The sequence below is a fragment of the Chaetodon trifascialis genome, chromosome 20, assembly GCF_039877785.1.
Source record: "Chaetodon trifascialis isolate fChaTrf1 chromosome 20, fChaTrf1.hap1, whole genome shotgun sequence".
Classification (NCBI taxonomy): domain Eukaryota; kingdom Metazoa; phylum Chordata; class Actinopteri; order Chaetodontiformes; family Chaetodontidae; genus Chaetodon; species Chaetodon trifascialis.
The window spans coordinates 11,951,814-11,974,450 of NC_092075.1; the positions used below are offsets into that span (position 1 = coordinate 11,951,814).

Sequence of the window (22,637 nt, forward strand, 5' to 3'; positions counted from 1 at the left end):
AGTGAATTACCCCTGTTCCTTTCAAATGTTTACTACTACTAGCACCGCCTTTTGACGCAAGTGTGTGTGCGCGCGCATGCATGTGCAAGCGAGAGAGAGCAATAGTCTTTGTGGAAGTCGTGCTGTGTCCTTTGGCGATTCCTCACAAAAATATACAAGTCTTAATTAGTACAGTAAACATTTGATTTGATTGTCTCGCCTTTTATTCACTGCTGGTGCATTTAAGGAAAGATAACCGCTTACACATTTTGAACTTGCAGCTTTAACTCACAACAAGCTCTGAAAGCTGTGTTTTTACTAAAAAGCATCAGCGTCCTGTTCTTGCATGACAGAGATGCAAATGGGAATCTGTTTATCTCTAGACTTTTGTAGCTAATTACCATTTGCTAATTAGCTGCAAAGGTGACATTTTGGGATAAGGTTGAATGCTAAAATGTAGTGGAACTCTAGCTCACATAAACTGCTGGTCATACCAGACCAAGTGGGGCTGAAGCAGCAAAACTCCTGCATGTATTAAACTGAGCAAGAGTGTGTTTCAGTTCTCATGATTTCCAGTTTTTATTTGTCAAAAGGACAACTTGTTTCTTGCAGGGTGGCGACTGAATCCAATCTCATCCCTTCACTGTGTCTTCACAGCACAAACATCAGATGCAGCCTTGGAAGAGCACAATTTCAACTCGAATTGGAAAGAGATAATAAAAATCCTTCGAGTGTTGCTCTCTATCTCACTCTCTCCATCCTCTCTCACTTCATTCTGCCCCATATCCCTCTTAGCATTGTTCTACTTCTCATTATCTCTGCTTTTCATGTAGATTTCTGTATTGCATTATTCATGTCTTTTGAGAGAAGCTCGCAACCAAGGTCTAATACTAGTTTGACAGAAACACCTATTGTATAAGTGTGTGTGTGTGTGTGTGTGTGTGTGTGTGTGTGTGATGTAAGAGAAATGATGTATATATATGATTCCTCTCTGCTTCCTGTCTTCCCTTTGTGCCGCCTGTGATTACTCTGCGAACATCAAGCCGCGGTGCTCCTGCAGCAGCTGAACCGCTGAGGAGGCCGCAGAGCCGGGGCGACGACAGAGCCAACCACTTCAGCATACACAGAATTGGATCGATCGCGCGCACACACACACACACACATCTCATTCCCTCCTCCTCTCTCTCTCTTCTCATCACCTCTGGAGTGTTAAGAGCATCAGAGTGCGAGAAGCCACCCTGAAGATCTCATCAAGGATCCAATCAGCGCCTGAATACGAAATGCACTCTCCTCTTGTGATGTGATGATGGGGGGGAAAAGACATCGAGAGAGCCCGTCTGGAGCGAAAATCTCTGCATATGCAAATGAAACTAAAGATTTAAATGGGTTTGATGTTCATAAGAGTATCTCTGACCTGATGTAGTAACCAGCTCGCGGCAAAAGAATATGTGCAGATTAGCCTATTAATATTTATAGATGTAATTGGCTGAGCTGTGTGGCGTGAGGCCTTGTTGTGCCTGGTGTAATGCAGACCACGTTCAGGCCTAACCCAGGTGGGTGCCCTTACTGCCTCTAACAGGGAAATGGCCGGCCATTTTAGGAGGAAGCTGGATATCCTAATAATCAGGTAAACTAATACCGAGCAGTGAGAGTGTTTCCTTCCGGAGCTCTTGGCACGTCAGTCATTCACAGAATTGCTCCTGTCTGGTCTGTGAGCCATTTTAACTCAATGGAACGTGCGCTCTTTCCCCCCCACGTGTATTTAGAAAGGACCACACGGGCCCCTTTGGATAGCTTCTACACCCACAAGGAGCTCCCCAACCATCGCAGGGACCAACCAGACGCTCCAGCACACACACCTCCTGCTTCTCAAATCTGAACAAAGCGTCCCTCAGTCTAAAGTGGTTAAACTGTCATTTCAAATCGTCTGGACATCGTGATTACCGGCATGGGAGGAATTATATATTTAGCTTTATGTCCGTCGACATTTCCTCCCCCCGCCCTGATCTGAAGTGACTAGCCAGTAGTGCCCTCGATATTACTATCTCTGAGGAGTTAAAACCTTCCCCCAGGAGACAAGTGTAATCAAGGGCTGCCAGCAGAGGAGAGGGAGAAGGAGGGAGGTGTGGGGAGGGTGGTGTTGGTGACCTGTAGTGATGGGATGGTGGAGGGAATGACAATGGACCCAATTTACAAATACACCCCTGCATCTAAATCCTTAGATAATACTTAAGTACTCAGCCAAGTCTTATTTCAAGAGAAAAATGACAGAAAATAAGTGAAAATCAGTCTGGCAAGACCTGCTGTTTTCTTGAAAGCTTAAACGGTTTTTGCATAGAATTTTGTCTGTATATCTGGAGAGTATTTTCAGAAGATAATATCCCCTCCTTTTGTTGTTAAAATTCATTTTTTGTTTCATGTTTAAATGACTTAGCGGTAACAGGTTCTTATCTTTGACCAAATACTGGCTGAAAACATTGTGTCTCGTTGCTGCAACAGGTGAAATTTTAGCAAATTTGATTGGACGTAAAATTATTTTCTGCCACTGCAAAAATAATTTTCTTGTATTGAGTTGTTTTTTGCCAGTAAAATTAATTATAAAAATCTGCTATTGCACACAGTACAATTCACAATACAAATCCAAGTGAGTTTATTGAGACTGAATTAGGCAGATGGCTGCACGAGGATCAAGAAAAGTGACTCCTGTTTCTGGAAAATTCTTGCATCAAATTAATTTGCACTGTAATACCTCCCCACGCTGGCAGTTTTTCTCTTGTTTTGAGAAAATAAGACTTTCAGGGCCCAAAAATAGACAAAGATCGCTCAGTCTGGAGGAGATTTTTGCAGTGCAATAATCAGGAAAAAAAAAACTCTCCATGTGCTTCAGTTCAGCAAGAGAAAACGTACCGTGCACAGATAATGAGGAGTGGAAGCTGTTGAATGTAAGGAAAAGCATGCATGTGAATGTACACAGACATACTGTTCTTTTGCATTTGTTTATTAGATCATTGTTCAGAAATATTTTCCTAAATTCTTTCCACAATACACAACCAAAAACAATTGTCCCTGGGTAAATCCCCCCCACTCACACACAAGCCTCCAGGATCTCGTCCATCCTGAAGAAACTCATTCATCCTCAATAACGTCACCACTCGCTCGTAAATAAAAGTGACCGTTAGGAAAGCAGATGAACGCAGCCAACGGATTGGACAGGAAGCCAGTTAATCTGCAATCCAATCCGGCCCGAGTCTAGTGAAACTCGGCTCAGCTTGGCTCACCGAGGCCTGGGAGGAAGGAAGTGAAGGACTCAGGAAACAGTGTTCAGAGCTTTCACCAGTCATATCCATCACAGTGCACGGTGATGGAAGCGTGTGTGTGTGTGTGTGTGTGTGTGTGTGTGTGTGTGTGTGTGTGTGTGTGTGTGTGTGTGTGTGTGTGTGTGTATGTGTGTGTGTGTGTGTGTCCCTGTTTCACCAGTCATATCCATCACAGGGCTCTGTCTCCAGGCCTGGGCAAGCGAACTGGAGAGTCATTAGAGGGGCTGGGCTGCAGGCTGCCGCGCTGCACTTTAACTAAACATCTTTTCCATAAAATAAATGCTTCCAGGTTAGCGTGGGTCCCGGAGAAACCAGGTCGCCTCGCTTTTGCTGCCACTCATCTGATCCCAATTATGAGACAGACTGGGTCAGAGCCAGCAGAGACTATATGGATACAGACTGGAGTCGTGTGTTAGACTCTAGTGACAACCCAAGTGTGGCATCCTTTTGGCTTAAATCAACACATCGCCACCCCTCCATGCCCCATCCTCTCTGTCACTGTGCAACACGTCCTCTGAAAAATCATCTGTACTGTAATATAAGCACACATACCTATAACCAGTCTGGTTTTTGCACGTGCATTTTTTAGCTCATGCTCTTAAGCAGCTTAGCATAAGTGAGTCTGTGTGGGTTTAGCGCAGATGGCTCAAGGACATTAAAGCAGCAGCATGTCATGGTGATCAAACCTGTGGCTCACCTGCAGTGGGAATCTAACCACAAAACCACCTCAAAGATATGGAACTGCCAAGTCAGACAGTAGAAGTGTCAACTTATGTCACAGCTTTTGCACATAAATAAATACATATATGCACTTAATATTTACTCTCTGTCAAAAATAGGTAATACATACAGTGAAGGCAGAGAAAGTTTATGTATTTGCACGTCATGCATGTCTTATTGTCCTTTTGTATGGCACCTGAGATCATTTTCATTGACGTGATGTCATGTCACATTGTAACATGTCATATCTTAGTCTGTCAGTATATTTTCACATTATGTCATTCATCAACTGTTCAGATGGAAAAGTTGTCTTATGCACTTTTATATTCTGGCCTATTATTTAATGTAAAATGAAACACGTCACGTCCAGTCTCATCTATATTTGTCTCCCACTTTTAACTTCTGCTTCCTCCACTGACTGATAAAACAAGCACAATTACACAGTTGAATGCACAGTTATCACGTTTCATCATCAGCTTATGCAAATCCATTAAAACCTGCTTGACTTTTATGGCTGCAGAAGAGCAGATATGCTAGAATCTGAAAATACTCAACGGTAAGAAATTTGTAAGATTTTTAAAACACAAAATTAGAATATTTCAATGCAAGACTGACCCTCCATCCAGCACATTCATTTCATTCACCACAGTTGTGTTACATGTATGAGAGTAACCCGATCTTGGAAGAGAGGAAGAGCCGATCATGCTGATATATATGCGTTCGTGCATGTGTGTGTTTTTGTGTGGACACAGTGTGCATTTACCTCCATACATTATTGCATAATTGTTTCCTGATGCTCTCCTCTTCCCTAGAATATTAATTACCAAATGATGAAACCGCCTCTTTGGTCCGGGAGGTTGAGGTTGAAGGAGGAAATGGGGGCTGCGCATGTAGGAGATCGTCCTTTTTGATGGGGTTAATTTTGAGTGTGTGTGCGTGTTGTGTGTGTGGTTTGTGGTGCTGTTGGGAGGCGGGGAGGGGGTGAAGGGGATGGAGCACAGCATCAGCCATGTCGGGGCGTTGAGTTTCAAAGGGGAGCGTTGTTTTTAGATTGAAGGGATGATGAGAATATCTTGGACAGCTGGACGTAGCAGTTGTGCTTTTGGCATTAATTAATACTTTTTTCTTGGTTCCAAAGAAAATTATGTTCAAGAAGAAGAAAAAAGCATGAAAAGAAAGCTGTGCTAAAATGCTCTGGCCAGGACACTCTGTTTCAGTCTCACTGAGGCCTTTTCCACGCTGAATAAAGTTAGATATGTGAGCATTGAGACATGAAAATAACGTGCACACACTTATCACCTTAACCGAAAGCTGTGATACTCTGTACCTGCAGCTTGATCAGTTCCTATCTTTGATCTTATGTTTTGTCATCAGAGTCTGTAGGAAATCACTGTGCCCCAACACATAGAGCTAACATTTCTGGAGATAAGATAGAGATCATAGACCACTCCAATCAGATAACAAAGCATAGACAATGAATAAGAGAAAAAAATCTAAAAGAGAAACTGTTGCCTTATAAGAAACATCCCTTTTATCAAATGAAAACTGCCAACAAAAATTGTTTTTTGTGTGTCTGAATACTTTTTCCTCTGACCCTTTAATTCCAAAATTGCTTCCATAAGTGAATATAATTTCATGGATTCAAAATCAGACAGTGCCAGGGAGCTTCCACGGCGCTCGCACTGAGCCTGCATGGAATGGAGGATGGCTCCATCTAGTGAAACTATGATGCAGGGAGGGAGGCGAGCCACACAATTCTATTGGATAAAAGTACAGCGCCTGTAAGAATAAGAATAAGAAAAACAGAAATATTAATTGTGCACTAAGACTCTTATTTACACCTTGAGTGCAAAAAGACAGTTGTATAATTTGGCTCCTTTTTCTATAGAGGTGCAACTGAAGAAACAAGCTTAATGCACAATTTCACCCAAAATCAGTCTTTTTCAATTCATTTTGATGAATTTAAGCACATAGTGTGCAAATGTTTTGGTCCATGTTTCATGTTTCTGAGGGATTTAAAATGAGTCACTCTGTGTGTGGATTACTCCACAGGTGCATCTAGTCAGTCATTTAGGCCTTGATTGAACACACATGAAGCCAGCTGCCTGCAGGTCAAGTCATTACAAACACATTAGAATAATACATCTCCATAGAACTGACACTGACCCTACGTTTACACGTAGCATGGTATTTTGGAAAACGGATATTTTAGCCCCTCCGTTTTCAAAAATAACATCGTGCACACAACATCACTTTCAAAAATGTTGTCGTTTACATGAACCTGGATAAATACGCCGTCGAGTGGCATCAGTCTAACTATGCCAAACCTATGGGTGCAAGTGTAAACATAGGTCGCTCACATGATGTTAAGTATTTTCAGTCGCATGTTGTGACGTTTTGGAACCTAAAACGCTGTTTAAACCTGTTTACACACCAACACATAACCAGCGTTTTCAGAAATCTCCACTTTGGCCGGAGTTTTTAAAAATGATCGTTTTCAACTCTGCGTGTAAACGAGAGGCCAAAACACATGAAAACATACGCATATTCCCCAAGTGTAAACGCAGCCTGAGAGTGGGAGTCATGGGTACAGACAGACAGCAAGTCTGATACAAGCCACTTTTGATACAGGCAAGAAGGCAAACAGCACCGCATGCTATCATTATTATTTTTTACATTTTATGGAGGGTGGAAATGTGTTTTCACAATTAGAACATCATGCAGCACATTTTTGGCAAGGAAAGCAATCTGTGGCATGTCCACACCTCCCTGAAGGGTGGAGTTTGTCTGTGTCCCAGGCGCCTTTGCTGTAGTCTGAGTAATCAAATAAACACTTTCTATCTGTGGTTCGGTGAACAGTGTGGTGTAGATGTCTCACCCATTATACCTTAATCATGTGTCTGAGAATCACTGCAATTGTTCAGAACTGTGAGGTCTCATTTAGAATATGTCAACAATCAGTCTTTTCCAAGCACACACCCATTGCAGTGCCATGTGTCTGGAGGAAGAACTCTTTACCATAAAGAAAGTTTTTTTCACACATATCAAGGAGGAAGTCCAGTGGGGGAATCTTCTCCAAATTTGTGAAAAAACCTTAAAGCACAGAGCCCAGATGAGTGTGGGAAAATGGTACAAAGGCTAACTACATCCATAGTGACCAGAAGAAGATCAGCACAGCTGTACGTCACTTCAGAAAGTTGACTAATGAAGTCCCTGTTGTCCTTTAGATATGAAGGGAGCTTTTCAGCTAATAGCCTGATGTGATCATCAACAAAATTAGATAAAGGTTCAGAAAGAGAACTGACTCACATGACCTGAGGACGAGGCTTGCTTTAGAAAACAACCAATTTCCCCTTTGAATGTGAATGCTGGATCACATTGAAATTAACATGACCATGGTCCTGACTCTTTCTTCATGTCTGTCTGTACCCATGACTCCCACTCTCAGTGTACACGCTAACATTTGTACATGTATCAGCCTGTATCAGAATGTGGCAGTATATGGAGGTGTATTATTCTAATGTGTTTGTTATGTCTTGACCTGCAGGGAGATGGCCGCATGTGTGCTCAATCAAGGCTTAGGCTACGTTTACACTTAGGGAAAAGGCATATGTTTTCATGCGGTTTGGCCTCTTGTTTCACACTCATAAAAACACATTTTTACCCTCCAAAAAATGTAAAAAAAAATAATAATGACAACGTGCAGTTCTATTTGCCTTCTTGTCTGTATCAAAAGTGGCTTGTATCAGACTTGCTGTCTGTCTGTACCCATGACTCCCACTCTCAGGCTGCGTTCACACTTAGGGAAAAAGTTTTTTTCACAGAAAATGATCACTTTTAAAAACTCTGACCAAAGTGGGGATTTCTGAGAATGCTGGTTATGTGTTGGCGTGTGAACAGGGTGTAAAAGGCGTTTTAGGTTCGCAAACATCACAACTCACGACTGAAAATACTTAATGTCATGTGAGCGACCTATGTTTACACTTGCGCCCATAGGTTTGACATAGTTATGATGGCGCCCGACGGCGTATTTATCCGCGTTCATGTAAACGACAACATTTTTGAAAACGATGTTGTGTGCACGATGTTATTCTTGAAAACGCAGTAAAACATTTAACTGCACTGCAGTATTTTCTATGCCTAGCACACAAGAGAAAAAAGTTTTTTGAAGCACAGCTCATCTCTTCTAAAAAAGTACAGAAACATCCCACAGCAGATACTGTCAAACTCCTCTTGCATCATAAACCACTTCTCTTCTGTCCATCGGTGTAGTCCAACGGTGTAGTCATCTTTTCTATAATGTCACAACACATTCTGTGTTTCCCACATTTCCCGTGCATCACATTTCGAAGAATAATCCTCAAATTTACAGTCTTTAGAGTAACAGATGTTACGTTTTTAGCATATGTGATCATGTTAACTGTGGTCTTTGGGGATGACAGTGTATTGATTTAAGAATCACTGATGACTCTTTTATGAGACCGTTTCCTGTTCTTCTTCACATAACGCTGACTGACAAATTCACAAACAAACAGAGGGACATTCATGACTGGGATTATAGATTAGATGATGCACTTAACCTGCTGAGTGAAGCAGAAAAGCAGAAGAATCACACAGCTGTGTCTGCAGTATTTATGTTCAAGGAGGAAGTTTGCAACAGCTGATGGAGGCACCAAAGCAGTAAAACCAGATCATGAGTAATACTGGTGGATGGTTTCACTTTCAAGTCTTATTAAATTTTAGTTTTTAAAGTTAGTTAAATTTAGTTTTTCACAGACTTTGTCAAATATGCAGTTTTACTCATGATACATAATATATATGTACACAAATTCTATGAGGATTGAGCATTAAGATACAGGAAAAAAAAAAAAAAGTACATGTTCTGTACACACAGTGTCTCTACATGTACTTAAAGCAGTATTAATTAATGAATATTTTTTCAGCATCTTAAAGTTCAAGCTGTGATTTATTTGGAGTAACTACACTCTCCTTTTACATGATTTTGGTCTCCATCAACTCTCGAAGACAATTTCTTGCTCTTTAGCTGCTAAATGTTCCACTGTGTTCTCCAGCTAGTCGCCTACTTGGCTGTCTGCTGTTTGGTGAGTTTATCAGTACTTTTTACCAAACGTACCTGCCTGCTGTGCCTAGAAATGAGGTTGATGAAAGGAATCCTCTGTAGCTGTGGGGTTTTCTGTCCAGTTGAACGATGTTAATTGGCACTGAACTTCTGTAGTGCTGGTTGTAACACTGCAAAGGTAAGAGAATACATGTTTGGCTGCGTCCTAATCTAAAGTTGGCACTACTCTGATTCCATTCTGGTCTGCAAGAACTACATGGGTTTGACATTCATAACTAGGCCTGTAACAAATGTAGGTTACTCCACTTATTTGATTTTAATTGATGCACGTGCACATGAAGAATAGTCTGTAATGTTCTGTCAACTGGTTATATGCAAGTTTATACAGTTGACCCATCTTGTAACATTTAAAAAAAAAATTCATTTGCATTACAACATTTATGAGAAATGTTTTTTCCGTTTAACAGTTGCATGGTGTGTGATGGGCAGGTAGCTGGTACATTTGGTTAAGCTGGCAAACAGTAAAATGGGTCTGTAGTCACTGCAATTTCTGTTTGAAACGTTTTCATTCCCTTATTTTCATATTTTTGGTCAGTACTCAAAATTTCATTAGTCAGCAACATGACACAGGATTCATCATCAGATCATTCACAGTCTGAAAAAAGTGAAGACTGAGATAAAACTTCAATTATGTGTATTTTATGCTATCTTAAAAAAAAAAATGCTGCATCATCGGCAACACAAGTTACTGTAAGACTGATGCTGCACAAGCTGTGAGCACTACAGTTCTGAATCACCTAAAATCTCTGTTAGAGTAATTTATTTTTAACATGCACAGCGATGCACTGGCCTCGGTTCAGTGGATTGTTCCTCCAAAACCCACATTAATAACAGGAATATAATGTCGTTTTTGTTTTCTGGAGCTCCCAAACACACTTGTAGTTTGGGTTAAAACTCATTTGGGTGGTTTCATGTTTCTATCCAAGTATTGTTGGAAGTGAGCATGTTTATATTGTGCACAGCTGAAGTTTAAAAAAAATGCTCATGGTTTAAAAAACATTTTGCCATAATGAGCATTTTGATCATAAAACTGGAAATGCACTGATTGCACAAAGTTTCCTGAATCCAGCTTACCCTCTCATGCCCCTGCCATCCTCCACTGGGCATCATATCCTATTGCCGACAACGGACGCCATCATTCTAACAGTGCTGACTGTAGAGCTTTTGATTTCACACACGGCCAGCAGGTGCAGTGCAAGGTTCCTCTTTAAACATGTATGAAGGTTGATGCTGCAGTTGTTGGAGATCACCAGCACAGTGGAAGAGGTTTGTGCGTGTGAAAAAATTCAAAATGATACAAGAGGACAACATGCTGACGGAGTGGAAATCTGAATTACTCATACATTTGGTGGTAAGATGAAGAGGTAAGATGAGGTAGATGCTACAATTACAGGAGAATGAAGAACACGCAGAAATGTAAAGAAAAAAAGCCCTTTTTTTTATCATGTTACTGGAATCAGCGAGGCCTCTTGACAGGAATACTGATAGAGTCACTTCCCTTTTCACTAATAGCGTGTAGAAACTGCTGCTGCTTTGCTTGCAGTCTAGAAAACGACCTTAGTGATGACCTTTCTTTTTCTTTAGCACAGAAGAGAAACAGAAAGAACAGATATCATTAATGATGCGTTTGAACTATCAGCTCTCTTGAAAACAGAGAGTTTGATGTGTACCTGAAACCACTTTCAGGAGTTTCATGAATTGTGAGCAAAGATGAGGTGGAGTACCGATTGTACTGTGGAGTTTCTCGTCCTGTGCTCCAGGAAATGGGGAAAAGGATGTACTTGCAAAAAAGAATTATCTTTATTGACATATCTGAGCTTCTATGAAATCTGAGAACACAGTCAGTGTAAGAAAATAACATCAGACAAGAATTACAATGACAATTATAACCACAAGAATGTGACTAAAAATGTAACAAGTGCTTAATGTCTTTTATGGTAACAAACTTTTGCGCCCCCCTCACTACTTCACAGTTCTTGTTTGGAGCTCCAGCACCCCTTCTGTCCCAATTGTGTCGTTGAGAATGGGGCATTGTCCAGGGCAGGCTGTGACCAGGACCCTGCATCCTCTTCTTTCACTCAGTAATCTCTTTAAAGACTCATCAAAAGATGGATTCCCTTCTCTGTACCCGTCCAACAGCAGCAGAACCTCGCTGGACCTGGTTAACACAGTCAGCTCATCCTCTGTTGGTATCTTTTCTGTGAGAGAAAGCTGGGTCGTTATTTCCTGAAACAAGTCACCCTTCACTTTGCTGCAGTCAACATATAAAAGAAGTCCAATGGTGCTGAGGTCAAGGATTTGAACGAGAGAGTGAGTGGGCCCTTTGGTCCAAGAAGAGACCAGGATGTTGGCTGTGGTTGTTTTCCCACTTCCTGGGGGTCCCTCAAGGAAAAGTGTCTCTCCAGCTTCTGGGAGTAAAGCCTGAAGAGTCACAGGCTGGCCGTTTCTGACAAAACAAAACAAAATGAGAAGAATCATGAGTGTAAATGACACAAGTCTGGATAAATACAAAAACACAAACTTTACTAAACTTTTTTAATCCTCAAGGCCCAGTCACATCAGCATGTGCAAATTTCCTGAAATCCATTCATTTCAATGGTCTCACTGATATCTGGTGAATTTGTCTCAGTAAATATGCCCAAATATTTGATGTGGAGTCCAACTTTGGTGAACTCTGAATTACAAATTTACGACGTCAGCCAATATCAAACCACCTTGGCAGCGCTGACTTGAGAGCTGGAGTTTAAAATGGGTTAAAAATACAGATAACAATCTGGTGTCCTCAATCTTTTTAATAAAAAAATACAGTAAGTACATAACTAAAACTTTTAGTAGCTGGGATGAAAAACTTCAACTGTTGCTGTTACTGGAAATGAGATCTTGGAAGAAGAGTCTTGCATCATTAATGATTTTCTTGTAAATCTTGTGACTCACTTGTTTTGGAGCCTTTGAGACAGCTCCTCAACACTGAAAACGTCCCACTGATGTCTGGCATCCGCGCTGACGTCGGAATAAAGGGCTTTCACAAACACCCCCAGATTTTCCTCTGTGCGGCCTACAGACAACAAAGTGATGATAATCAAATCAGCATCCTATCAAACAATGTGAGAAAATCCTGTAGATGTTTTCTGTGTTCTTCCTGTGTTGCACAGTTAATTTCCTGTAAGGTAGCATAAGGAGTGCGCAGGCTGATATTTTTACAGTAAAGGTCAGCAGTCTTACAGACAGCTAGCTGTCTTACTCAATTTGTCTTTTTTTCTTCAAAACCTTGAACTTGTGGCTGTCTTAAAGTCAAAACTTCCCATTAAAGTCAGCATCTGGGGGAAGTTCTGCACTAATCCTTCATTCACCACGCTTTTTCAAAAGATTTCTTTTTGGCATTTCTGCTTTATTTAGATTGTGAAAGCTGGAGAGAGACAGGACAGGCGGGGGAGAGAGAAAGGAGATTATACGAAGCAAAGGTCCTGGAGCTAAAGTCGAACCCGAGGCGCTTTGGTAAGGACTCGCAGGAAACCAGAACCCTCACCACATACCACAAAATCAGTCTCTGTGCAGACGACATATTGCTTTACTTACAAGATCCTCCTCAAGTCTCAATTCTCGCTCCTCACTTCTTATTCAATTATCATGCAAACCAACTCCAATATACATCAAACTGGATCCATCCCAACCAACACATTAACCCATGGACAGAAATACAACAGTCAGTATGCAAAGAAATCTCAGGCTCCTGAGCACCTTCATAAAACAGCATGAATGCTTCAGAAACACTGGGATTTCAACAAGCCTGCACATCCACACTTTCTACTCAAAAGCAGCATAAAAAACACAACTCTCTTTAATGGAAACAAAGAGGCAGCTACATCTCCCATAATATCCCTCATTATTAACACCCTTTATCCATAGAAAACAAGAAACACAATGAACAGCCTACACTGGCTAAACCTTCTCAATCTGGGTCCTTTTATAAGTCTCTAAGTTTCTAAGTGCTAATAAGTATAAGTACTAATAAGTACTACTAATCCCCGTACACACACACACACACACACACACACACACACACACACACACACACACACACAAATGTATGCTTTCACCACATAACTCTATATGTAGTTTATGTAGCAGCCTTTAATCATATATAGTTATCTATTATCTACTGTTATCTTTATTACTATTATTTTTTATACTCGTCTATTTTTTATTTTCTTTATTGCTCTGTAATTAATGTTGCTATTATCATTATATCTATCCATCCATCCATTTTCTATTCATTTTCTATGCCGCTTATCCCTTTCGGGGTCGTGGGGGGCCGGAGCCTATCTCGGCTGTCAACGGGCGGGAGGCGGGGTACACCCTCGGTCGGTCGCCAGCCGATCGCAGGGCAACATATACAGACATACAACCATTCACACTCACACTCACACCTAGGGGCAATTTTACAGTCACCAATTAACCTAATGAGCATGTTTTTGGTCAGTGGGAGGAAGCTGGAGTACCCGGAGAGAACCCACGCATGCACGGGAAGAACATGCAAACTTCACACAGAAAGGCCTGACCCAGGAATCAAACCGGCGACCTTCTTGCTGTGAGGCACGCGCACTACCTGCTGCGCCACCGTGCAGCCCTCATTATATCTATTGTTATTTAATTTTCTACAGTATTTCCCTTCTTTTTATTAATTTATTTTCATGAAAAACACTGCATTCCCTATCTCTTCTATTATTTTATTTATCTATCTTCCCCCACTTTCATTTTCACTCTGACTTTTTTTTTGCTCCGTCTGCCAAACAGTTCTGTCTATCTGATTGTCTCGCTCTCTGTCCATCCGCCTGCCTTTCTGTCCGTCTGTCTGTCTGTCACCACAACTGCTGTAATCATTTTCATGATTTATCAGTAACTTGATTAATAGCAAAAATACCAAACATTCACTGGTCTCACGAGCAGCTCTATATCTTATCAGTGAGCTGAATATCCCTGGTTTTGGACTGTTGGTTAGACGAAAGAAGACATTCAAAGACATCACTTTGAGCTTTAGGAATTTTTCACTATTTTCTGACTGAGATAATAATCTGCAGATTAATCACAGATGAAAATCATCATTAGTTGCAGTCGTAATCATTTTAAACATAAACCAACAGAGAAATTGTGCAAAAAATAAAAAGCTCTTCGAGTCATAAGAGTCACTTACTTCCATTAAAAACAGTTATCTCTTCCTCATTTTCATTTTTTACTTGTAGGCCTGGTGGAAAGAAACAACACTGTTAGAAAACTAACACAGACAGAAGCACTGAATTAGTCACTTAATCATTGCTACAGTGACTACAAGAACTGCAGAGGTATAACTCCAAATCCACTCACATGCACTTCAATGCAGGTTTAAATCAAAGGAATCGAACACAAACAGGTGTACTTCATAATGTGCAGCTTCACAGTAAAGGGGATCTTTGCACTTCTGTATTCAGGAGAATGAGTGATTGCGTCAAGTTAGCTTTTGCAGGCTGTCAATACTAATGGTGATTTACGTGATTTACACATGCACACATTTAAGGTCTTACTGTGTCACTGTAGGTGTTATATATTTGCAACACATTTAAGTTTTAGCCCTTGTGAAGGCACAGTACATGTTCGCTGTCTCAGACTTGGTTAAACTACACTGGTCACAGGCAGCGCAGCTTCCAGGGGACATGAGCAGGGCTTCTAGACGTTTTACAGATAAGGCACACATGCCAATGATTCATTAAACGACCAATTTTTATTTTCTATGACTAAATTTGTTCACATTGCATAGTTGAAGTGGCAACACACGCACAACAACTGATCAGCTTGGTGAGAAAGAGGCGGCACAGACAGGCAGCCGAGGAATGGATGACACTGATAGTACAATGAATGAATCATTGCGGTGGAGGAGGACTTTCAGGATGACCCGTAAATGTGTGATCTCAAACTTCTTCATGGAGAGTGATAGCAACCGTGGGTGTCTTTCATTCAGAGTATGAACATTTAACAAATGCATCATCAGCAATTTGACAAAAGAGACACCCGTTCGTTGCAGAGTATTTAGATATTAAGTGTATGTGACACTTTTCAGAACAACAAAAGCGGAATCGATAGAGCCCCTGAAAGCTGTTGCTGTCTGTGTGACTTTGGTTATTATGATTACCAGACTGTAACATGCTATTTTTAATGTTTGTAGCATTTACCAACATGCTATTTTTAATGTTTGTAGCATTTACCATAAGCGGGCATGTGTGTGTGTGTGTGTGTGTGTGTGTGTGTGTGTGTGTGTGTGTGTGTGTGTGTGTGTGTGTGTGCGTGTGTGTGTTATATTTTAGACTCACAGTCAAGAGTACAAACAGATCTGCCTCGAACGTTGACCAAAAAGTTCCTGGTACCTTGAGCGCTAAACCCTACAGAAAAAAAGAAACACTGATATTAATTCAGTTTGTCGGCACAGCGTGTGTGCCGTGTGAATGTGTGCTGACAGACTGGCGATGTATACTGTAGATAAGTCTTTGATCCTGTGCATCAAGGCATTGTGATGCAATCTTAAAAATACCATCTTGAACCTGCAGCTGTCGTCAAACTTCTTATCGTGTTCACACATTCATATACGTTACTGTATAAGCCTACTATTGAAATGATAGAGGTGTTTGTGTGGTTAAAAAATCAACAAACATATGGTCCTCTGACAAACTAGCCCCGCATTCACAAATAACCTCAAATTCCCCTTTCACACAAACCAAGACCAAGCTGGGTGTTTCCAAGTGTGATGATTGTGACACATGTCGGGTCTAAAATGCAAAGTCATGCTTACATGAAAACACGCATAAGGAATCACATGCTAATAAAAATCCCTAAAAGCCAAATGGCAATCGTTCTGGCGCCAGATCAAACATCTAACAGTAGTGTTTTGCGAATACTTCCTCTTTTCAGTGGCAGAATGATTTGCATCACATGTATCACACATATCAACTGTCTTTACGGTTGAACTGTCATAGTTATTTACTGACGGGCACAAATTCTGCTGTCCATTTGACAAACAACCAATGAAGGCTAAATTTCAGTTCTGGTTTTACAATTAAGTTCAATCAGCTCTGCTAAAAAGTTCTTTCTCTTCTTCGCATCACTTTCTTAAAAGGGCTGTGACAGTTAAAAATAAACCAATGTGAATGCTGACAATGAGGAAATAATGAAGGGCTCAGGAAAATAATGTCCCATTGCATTAAACTGGATGATCCACTTCACTTCCTGCAGTTATTCTTTGAGTGCACATCCTAAAAGGAAATCCAGCCGTGCATTGATGCCACCGACCCTGCACACACTAACTTTCTGTTCATGCCTTCAGGCTGCATATTGAATGATGAGTGGGATTATTTTTAAGATAAGATAGACTTTATTTATCCCACAACGGGGGAAATTCACATATTACAGCAGCAACAAGAAAGAGTGCAAGAAGTCAGAAGACAAAAAAATAAAATAATAATAATAATAATAATCTATTGCAAATATATCACTGTGATGGCTTCATATACATGTACCGGAACAATCCATTTGTCACTTGGTCACTTTAATATTTCCCCAGAGACGTATGTAGAATTATCATACATTGTTATGCCTGGTGTGCGAGCGTCAAACACAAATTTCCATATGACGCAGAAGTATTGCTGTGTTTGTTGTACGCTACATGTCCTGAATCTGTAGTTGGCTGTAATGTGCACATTAAGAACTGAGTGATTGGTTACCTTTTTGGCGTCGGTACATGAGCACTGCAACAATAATTACAACCATTATCACTCCCATGCTCAGTACAACGATGAGAGCATCATTTTTGACTTGAGGAACAGGCAATTCATCTGTGAAAACAGAGAAGGATTAGCGTTAATGTGTGTCATAAACCAGTTTCAGAAATGACAGGGCCTGGACAAGAACTGTACCCATGCTTTTAATATGTTTGACCACTATGGAAATAACCAAATATACCGAAGACGAACAGTTGCAAACTTCCCCTTACTGGTCAAGGACTGAAAAAAGAAGCTATTTAAATGACTCATGTTTGTTTAATATTCTTTCAGCTGGGCAAACAGCCTGATCGTCTTCAACTTTTTGCTTTTCGTTATTGTATTTAAAGACCTTTTTTCTTTATTTAGCTCTAAAATAACCTGAATTTATCTGATTTCAGGTGCAGAGCCATAACCCCACAAAACCACAATATAACCAGAATACTGTAATTGTATCCAAAGAGCAATTAATTCCTTATAAGCAGAAACATACACACACAAAAAGCCACACGTTTCCACACGTCGTAGCACTCCTCCACACTGCTGCATCGTTCAAAGCTCAAACCCAAATGCCTTTTCTTACAAAAAAATCTTGTAACTGGAAAAACTGTGAGCAAGAGCTGAAATGCTCATAGCTGATATACATACGCCCTCTGTTAGTTATCACACTGGATGTGGTTTGACACTAGACACCTCCATCACAAAGAAAGTATGAACGTAACAGGAAACACAAGCAGCGGATTGTGATAACTACATAGCTTTATTTCCTGTTTTTCTGAGAGTATCTAAGGCTTCACGTAACACACAGACTACAAGTTCAAGGATGTTAACACGGCTGCTTCTCATGCGATTCTTATATCATTTTGAACGGTGTTGTAGGCAGTAGAGCACTCACAAGAAACGTGGTGGGAAAAAAAGGGAATGACATGTGATAAAGGTCCCTGGCCAGACTTGACCTGAGGATGTTGTAATTCCACAGTCAGCATTTTTAACCCCTGTCTGCTTGCATCCTGTCTGCAGTTACAAGTTTTGAGTACAGTCTTAGATGAAAGCCTAAAAGGAAATCAATATTTACCTGGAATCTGAAATGTTGCAGAGTAGCCATCATTTGTAAAGCTACATGTGTAGTTGTTTCTGTCTGACGCTCGCACGCGTATCTCACTGCTGATTTTAAAAAGCTGGTCTGGCATTGACACAACCGTCGTACTGGCATTGATGCTCTGCAGGCGTCCATCCTGCCACCTAACAGAGGACTCGGGATAACCCTTAGACTGGCAGGTCAGCAGCACCTCATCCTCCTCTGCAGACTTCTCAATGTGTTTAGTCCCTTCTTTGTAAGGTGCTAGGATAGAATCAGACAGGAAGAATATATTAGAAATACCTTGTGTTTAGAAAAGCACTATCATGGTGATTATATGTTAGAATCTTGCATATCAATAATGGGAAGCTCTTGAGGAAAGCCAAAAGGATTCTTTACCAAATTGAGTAACGCTGGTTTCACAATGTGATACTCTTATTGCCCAGAAATGACCACATGCTGAGGCCAATGACCAGAACAAAGCCCCTGAACCATCATGTAGAAACCTAAAAAATTTACACTACCACAGACTTGGTACTAACCTTTGACCGACAGAGTTATAGTTTTGTAATCTGCTCCTTCTCCTGTCTGCACCATACACTGGTAGGTCCCAGAGTCATTGATCCTGAGCCTGGAGATCTGTAAAGTGAGAAAAGAGGAAAGTCTTTCTGTGTCCTTGTGAACTTATTATGTTCTGTCCTCATAGACTGGAGCTTTGTGAATGAACCAAAATCATGAGTTATGTTGTATAATCCCTATTTGAGCTCTTGTCAGTCAAAGGAAAAGAGAGAATCTCTTGGTCCACATATTGTTCTGTTTTAGGGAAACACTTCTTGGCAGTGGTCCTTTAGTATATACGTCATGGATTCCCAACAGGATGAAAAGATGACATCACTGGTAAAAACCCATCATATGCCTGCAAATTCTATGTAGATCTGAACATTTCACTATCAGTATTGACCTGTAACTTGGCCCAGCCTTCCTCCAGCTCCTCAGCGAGAAGACGCGCTCGGCCCTGATAGTCCGGACTCTGGGTTGCCAACTGCTCCACCCCATTATCCATCCGGGACACTTCCCGAAACGAGGTGGAGGTGATCCAGTGCCAGGTTACCTTCAGGGGGTCATCAGAGCTCGACAGTTTAGGCTGAAACCTGCAGCCCATCACAACATCTCCTCCAAACTCTGACTCGTAACTGGTTCTCTCAGTCTCAACAGTGAAGAAGACTGCTGGGAAATGATACAAAGCAATGTCAAGATTAATGTCAGTTTGATCCACAGCCGTGAAATGTTTTGAACAGAAACCCAAAGGCTGCATGTAGATGCATTGTTTATCCTGTTCATATTTATCCAGAAATGTCTCGTACACTTTATGCAACACACCTGAGAGAGATGGCTGGAACATGACTTGCAGAAGTACAATAAGGGTCCAGTCCATTGAGACCTAAGGGAGAAACAAAGGGGAGTTTTACAGATGTTGAAATATTTGGTCATGCTACCAGTAACATGAGTCATTTTACTGAGGAAGACCAGATGTGATTTCCAGAGCCACAACATGTTAGATCCAGTTTACTTGTTTAGTCATTCAAAAAGTTATATGACCCTTAGCCAAAAAACACACAACGTCACATGTTGAAGAGACTTTTTACTCAGTCGAAGCATGACTCAGCTCTGCTACGAGGCACATTACATCCCCATTTTGTTTCTTAATGAAGAAACATAGAAACTAGCACAAGCATGCAGTTGTTGGGCTGTCAACACACACCCACACATACACAAGAAACAGCTGTTTTTCTTTCTGTACACCAGCTCTAACTGCACAGCAGGCTTCTGTGGAAAAGATTTAGTCGAACACATGCATTTCTAAGGATACATGAACATGACTGCGGGACTGAGCTCTACCCTCAAGCCAAAGCAACTTCAGCACTTTATCACACAAATCTCAAAGCAGTGACGTTTGAAGCTGTTTGTAGCTGCTGGAATGAGCTGTAGAGAGAAAAGTAGTCTGCTGTGCTGATTTCCTGTAGCAAATGTTAACAACAACTCCAGTTCTACACAACATTTAGGCCACTGAATGTGAAATGAGCTGTCACTGATGATTACGCTGTGTCTGTTTGGCTCATTGAAGTGAAATAAAATGTTATTAGAAAAAAAAAAAGCCTGATGTAAACACATTTACTATAATTAAGATAGCTGTCATCAACCTATAGAGGTACAGTCAAACAAAAAAGTGATGAATGGCAAAAAATTAGATTCAAATATGAAAACCAGATAAATACAAATGACAGCTGTGCAAACTGTTGTTTTTCAGCGCTCTTACCTGCAGGTCATGGAGCTGCTACTTGTATTTGCATGAGTTGTTTCCTGCTTCCTTCAGCTCAAATGATGGTCTCTTGACTCCTCCGCTGTTAATGAAGCTTTCAGTCTGATAGCATAGGAGGACTAGTCCATCCCCTCATAAACACACCCACACGAACTCGGTTTAGTCATTTCCACAGGTCGAGTTTGCGCTGACTTCGTCGTTTCTGAGCGACTTCAACGATAACAGCGACCTGTTTAACATTAACCCTCAGATTTAAGCCCACATTGTGAGTAACATCACTCTTCATTTGAGTACACACACTGTGAAGGTCGTTATATCCCGCATTTTAACAACCCTGGACGCTGATTTAGTTTTAAGTGCCATTTCATTTTCAGTGCCACTGATTTCTCAAAGTTCCAGCTCCACATTTAAGGAAGAGCAAGTTATATTTACATTTACTGAACCACACGGAAGTAGTATACTGTACTTACTGTAAGGAAAGTCAGAGAGAACAAGCTTGTAGCGCAAACAGTCATAAACATCTGTAACAGTGACGGTAAAGGCTCAAATCTGAGCGCTCCGCCCTCAACCGTCTGCACGTGCGATAATGGACAGAACAAAACGTTAAGACACGTTATAAAGACGTTTAGAAAAGAAATGAAACCAAGCAGAATCAGGCTAAAATATATCTGAAACTGATAGCTGCTCTGTTTTCCCCCCGCCGTCATCAGGCCGCTCTCAGGTGTGCTTTCCCTCACGTGTGGACAGTTCAGGTGTATTTCAGTAATTTCCAGGATTACGCGACTTGTGCTGCTCGACCTGCTGATACACGCAAATGTACTACTACTACTACTACAACTACTACTACTACTGCTGCTGATAATAATATTAATAATAATTATAATTATAATAACAATGTTAATCAGTGGTAGGAGCATTCAGACCCTGTACTTAAGCAAACAACATACACACAAAAATGGAAAAAGTAACTGCATTCAAATTCTTACTTGGGTAAAACTACAGATGTGTTATTATACTAAAAGCGTCAACAGTAAAACAATTCATAATGTAGGAGAATGGACCCATCAGAATTACATTATTAAATATTCTATTACTGGGTTAACAGTACTGATTCATGAGCCTGTGGGGAGTATTTTAAGGTTGTATCTGATTAATTTCAATTACTTTAGACTGTCTGGCAGTTTAATTCATTCAAATGCATAATATCGTTTTGTATGTACAACCTTATTCTGTCAAGTAACTACTAATTATAGCTATCAAGTTCAACTGGGTAAAAAGTTCAATATTTTCCTTCAAAATTTAGTAGAAGTATATGGCAATAGAAAATAGGAGATGCTCAAGGAAAGGACATTTACTTATTATTATTCAAAATTGGACACAGCATTTGTGGAAATGTCCTGAGTTTCTTTCTGTCACTGACAGTGGCAGACTCACGCAGTCTGAAGGAAGGGGGCAGTAATTAGATAAATAAATAAAAAGGGCACCTGAGAGGGAATTTTACCACATTTTCTCCACTGGAGAGGCACTTCATCGTGTTTTTTCCCACTGGAAAGGCTCCAAACCAAAACAACAACAATTCAACACAGAGATTCGTGTTCACACAAATCACAGCACGTCATTTGGAGATTGGAAATTTGAATGGGAGATATTCTAATACAATAAGAAAAGTTTACCTTTATACAGTTTCCATCAACAAGCTGTCAGGTGGAGTTCTCATATACATGAAACAGACATCTATCCAAAAATCTTTGCTTTGTTTAGCGCTTTCACTGTCCCATACATAGTGACCTTTGTGGGCTTTCCATCAGTTCACTGACTGGCTCCTACTTTTTTTTTCTGTGATATAGGACTAAGATAGTCCTGCATGTCTGATCTTATCAATATTGATGTCACAAGGGAGTTTATTTTTTCGCAAAACCTGTGAGCAATGGTTAATTTCACCATATCTTTTGGAAACCCCTTGAAAAATGTGAGATTTTTATGGACTTTACTGCCTATATTACTCTCATGTCAGACAGACATTGTGGGAGAGGTTGTTTTTTTTTTTTACCTTTTGTGAGTCAGGTTAATTGTTTCTATATATTTTTTTTACTAAATCAAATATCCTCCAAAAATCAGGTCTTATTTGTCCGTGAAGGCGAAAGCTGGCAAGGAGTGTCTCACATTGTTGTAATGCATTGATGTATGAACAGATAGCTTAGCTTGACATGGTTCACTGCAGCATGAAGATTTTCACTTTGGCTGATCGAGTCAGAACTAAACAAAAAGAAGCTTGTAATGCTAACTGTGCAAAGTCCATCCA

The 22,637-nt window shown here is 40.6% G+C and overlaps 1 protein-coding gene across 1 annotated transcript; it reads right to left on the bottom strand.

Moving 5' to 3' along the window:
- Positions 1–10,936: 10,936 nt before the first annotated feature.
- Positions 10,937–20,429, bottom strand: LOC139348723 (programmed cell death 1 ligand 2). The gene is made up of 10 exons (XM_070989028.1): positions 20,333–20,429; positions 19,396–19,456; positions 18,977–19,239; positions 18,558–18,654; positions 18,013–18,279; positions 16,902–17,012; positions 15,498–15,566; positions 14,348–14,398; positions 12,091–12,211; positions 10,937–11,602 (listed from the first exon to the last, which is right to left on the bottom strand). Exons 2-10 carry the CDS (start codon positions 19,448–19,450, stop codon positions 11,119–11,121), a joined length of 1,518 nt encoding a protein of 505 aa, XP_070845129.1. The 5' UTR covers positions 19,451–19,456; positions 20,333–20,429; the 3' UTR covers positions 10,937–11,118.
- Positions 20,430–22,637: the final 2,208 nt, after the last annotated feature.

What these genes read in the sequence shown, in the direction of transcription:
- LOC139348723 (XM_070989028.1), bottom strand. Translation starts at nt 19,450, where the DNA reads ATGGACTGGACCCTTATTGTACTTCTGCAAGTCATGTTCCAGCCATCT. An exon ending in TATAACTCTGTCGGTCAAAG is followed by an intron (nt 18,280 to 18,557) that starts GTTAGTACCAAG and finishes ATTCTATCCTAG; the next exon opens with CACCTTACAAAGAAGGGACT. An exon ending in TGCAACATTTCAGATTCCAG is followed by an intron (nt 17,013 to 18,012) that starts GTAAATATTGAT and finishes CTGTTTTCACAG; the next exon opens with ATGAATTGCCTGTTCCTCAA.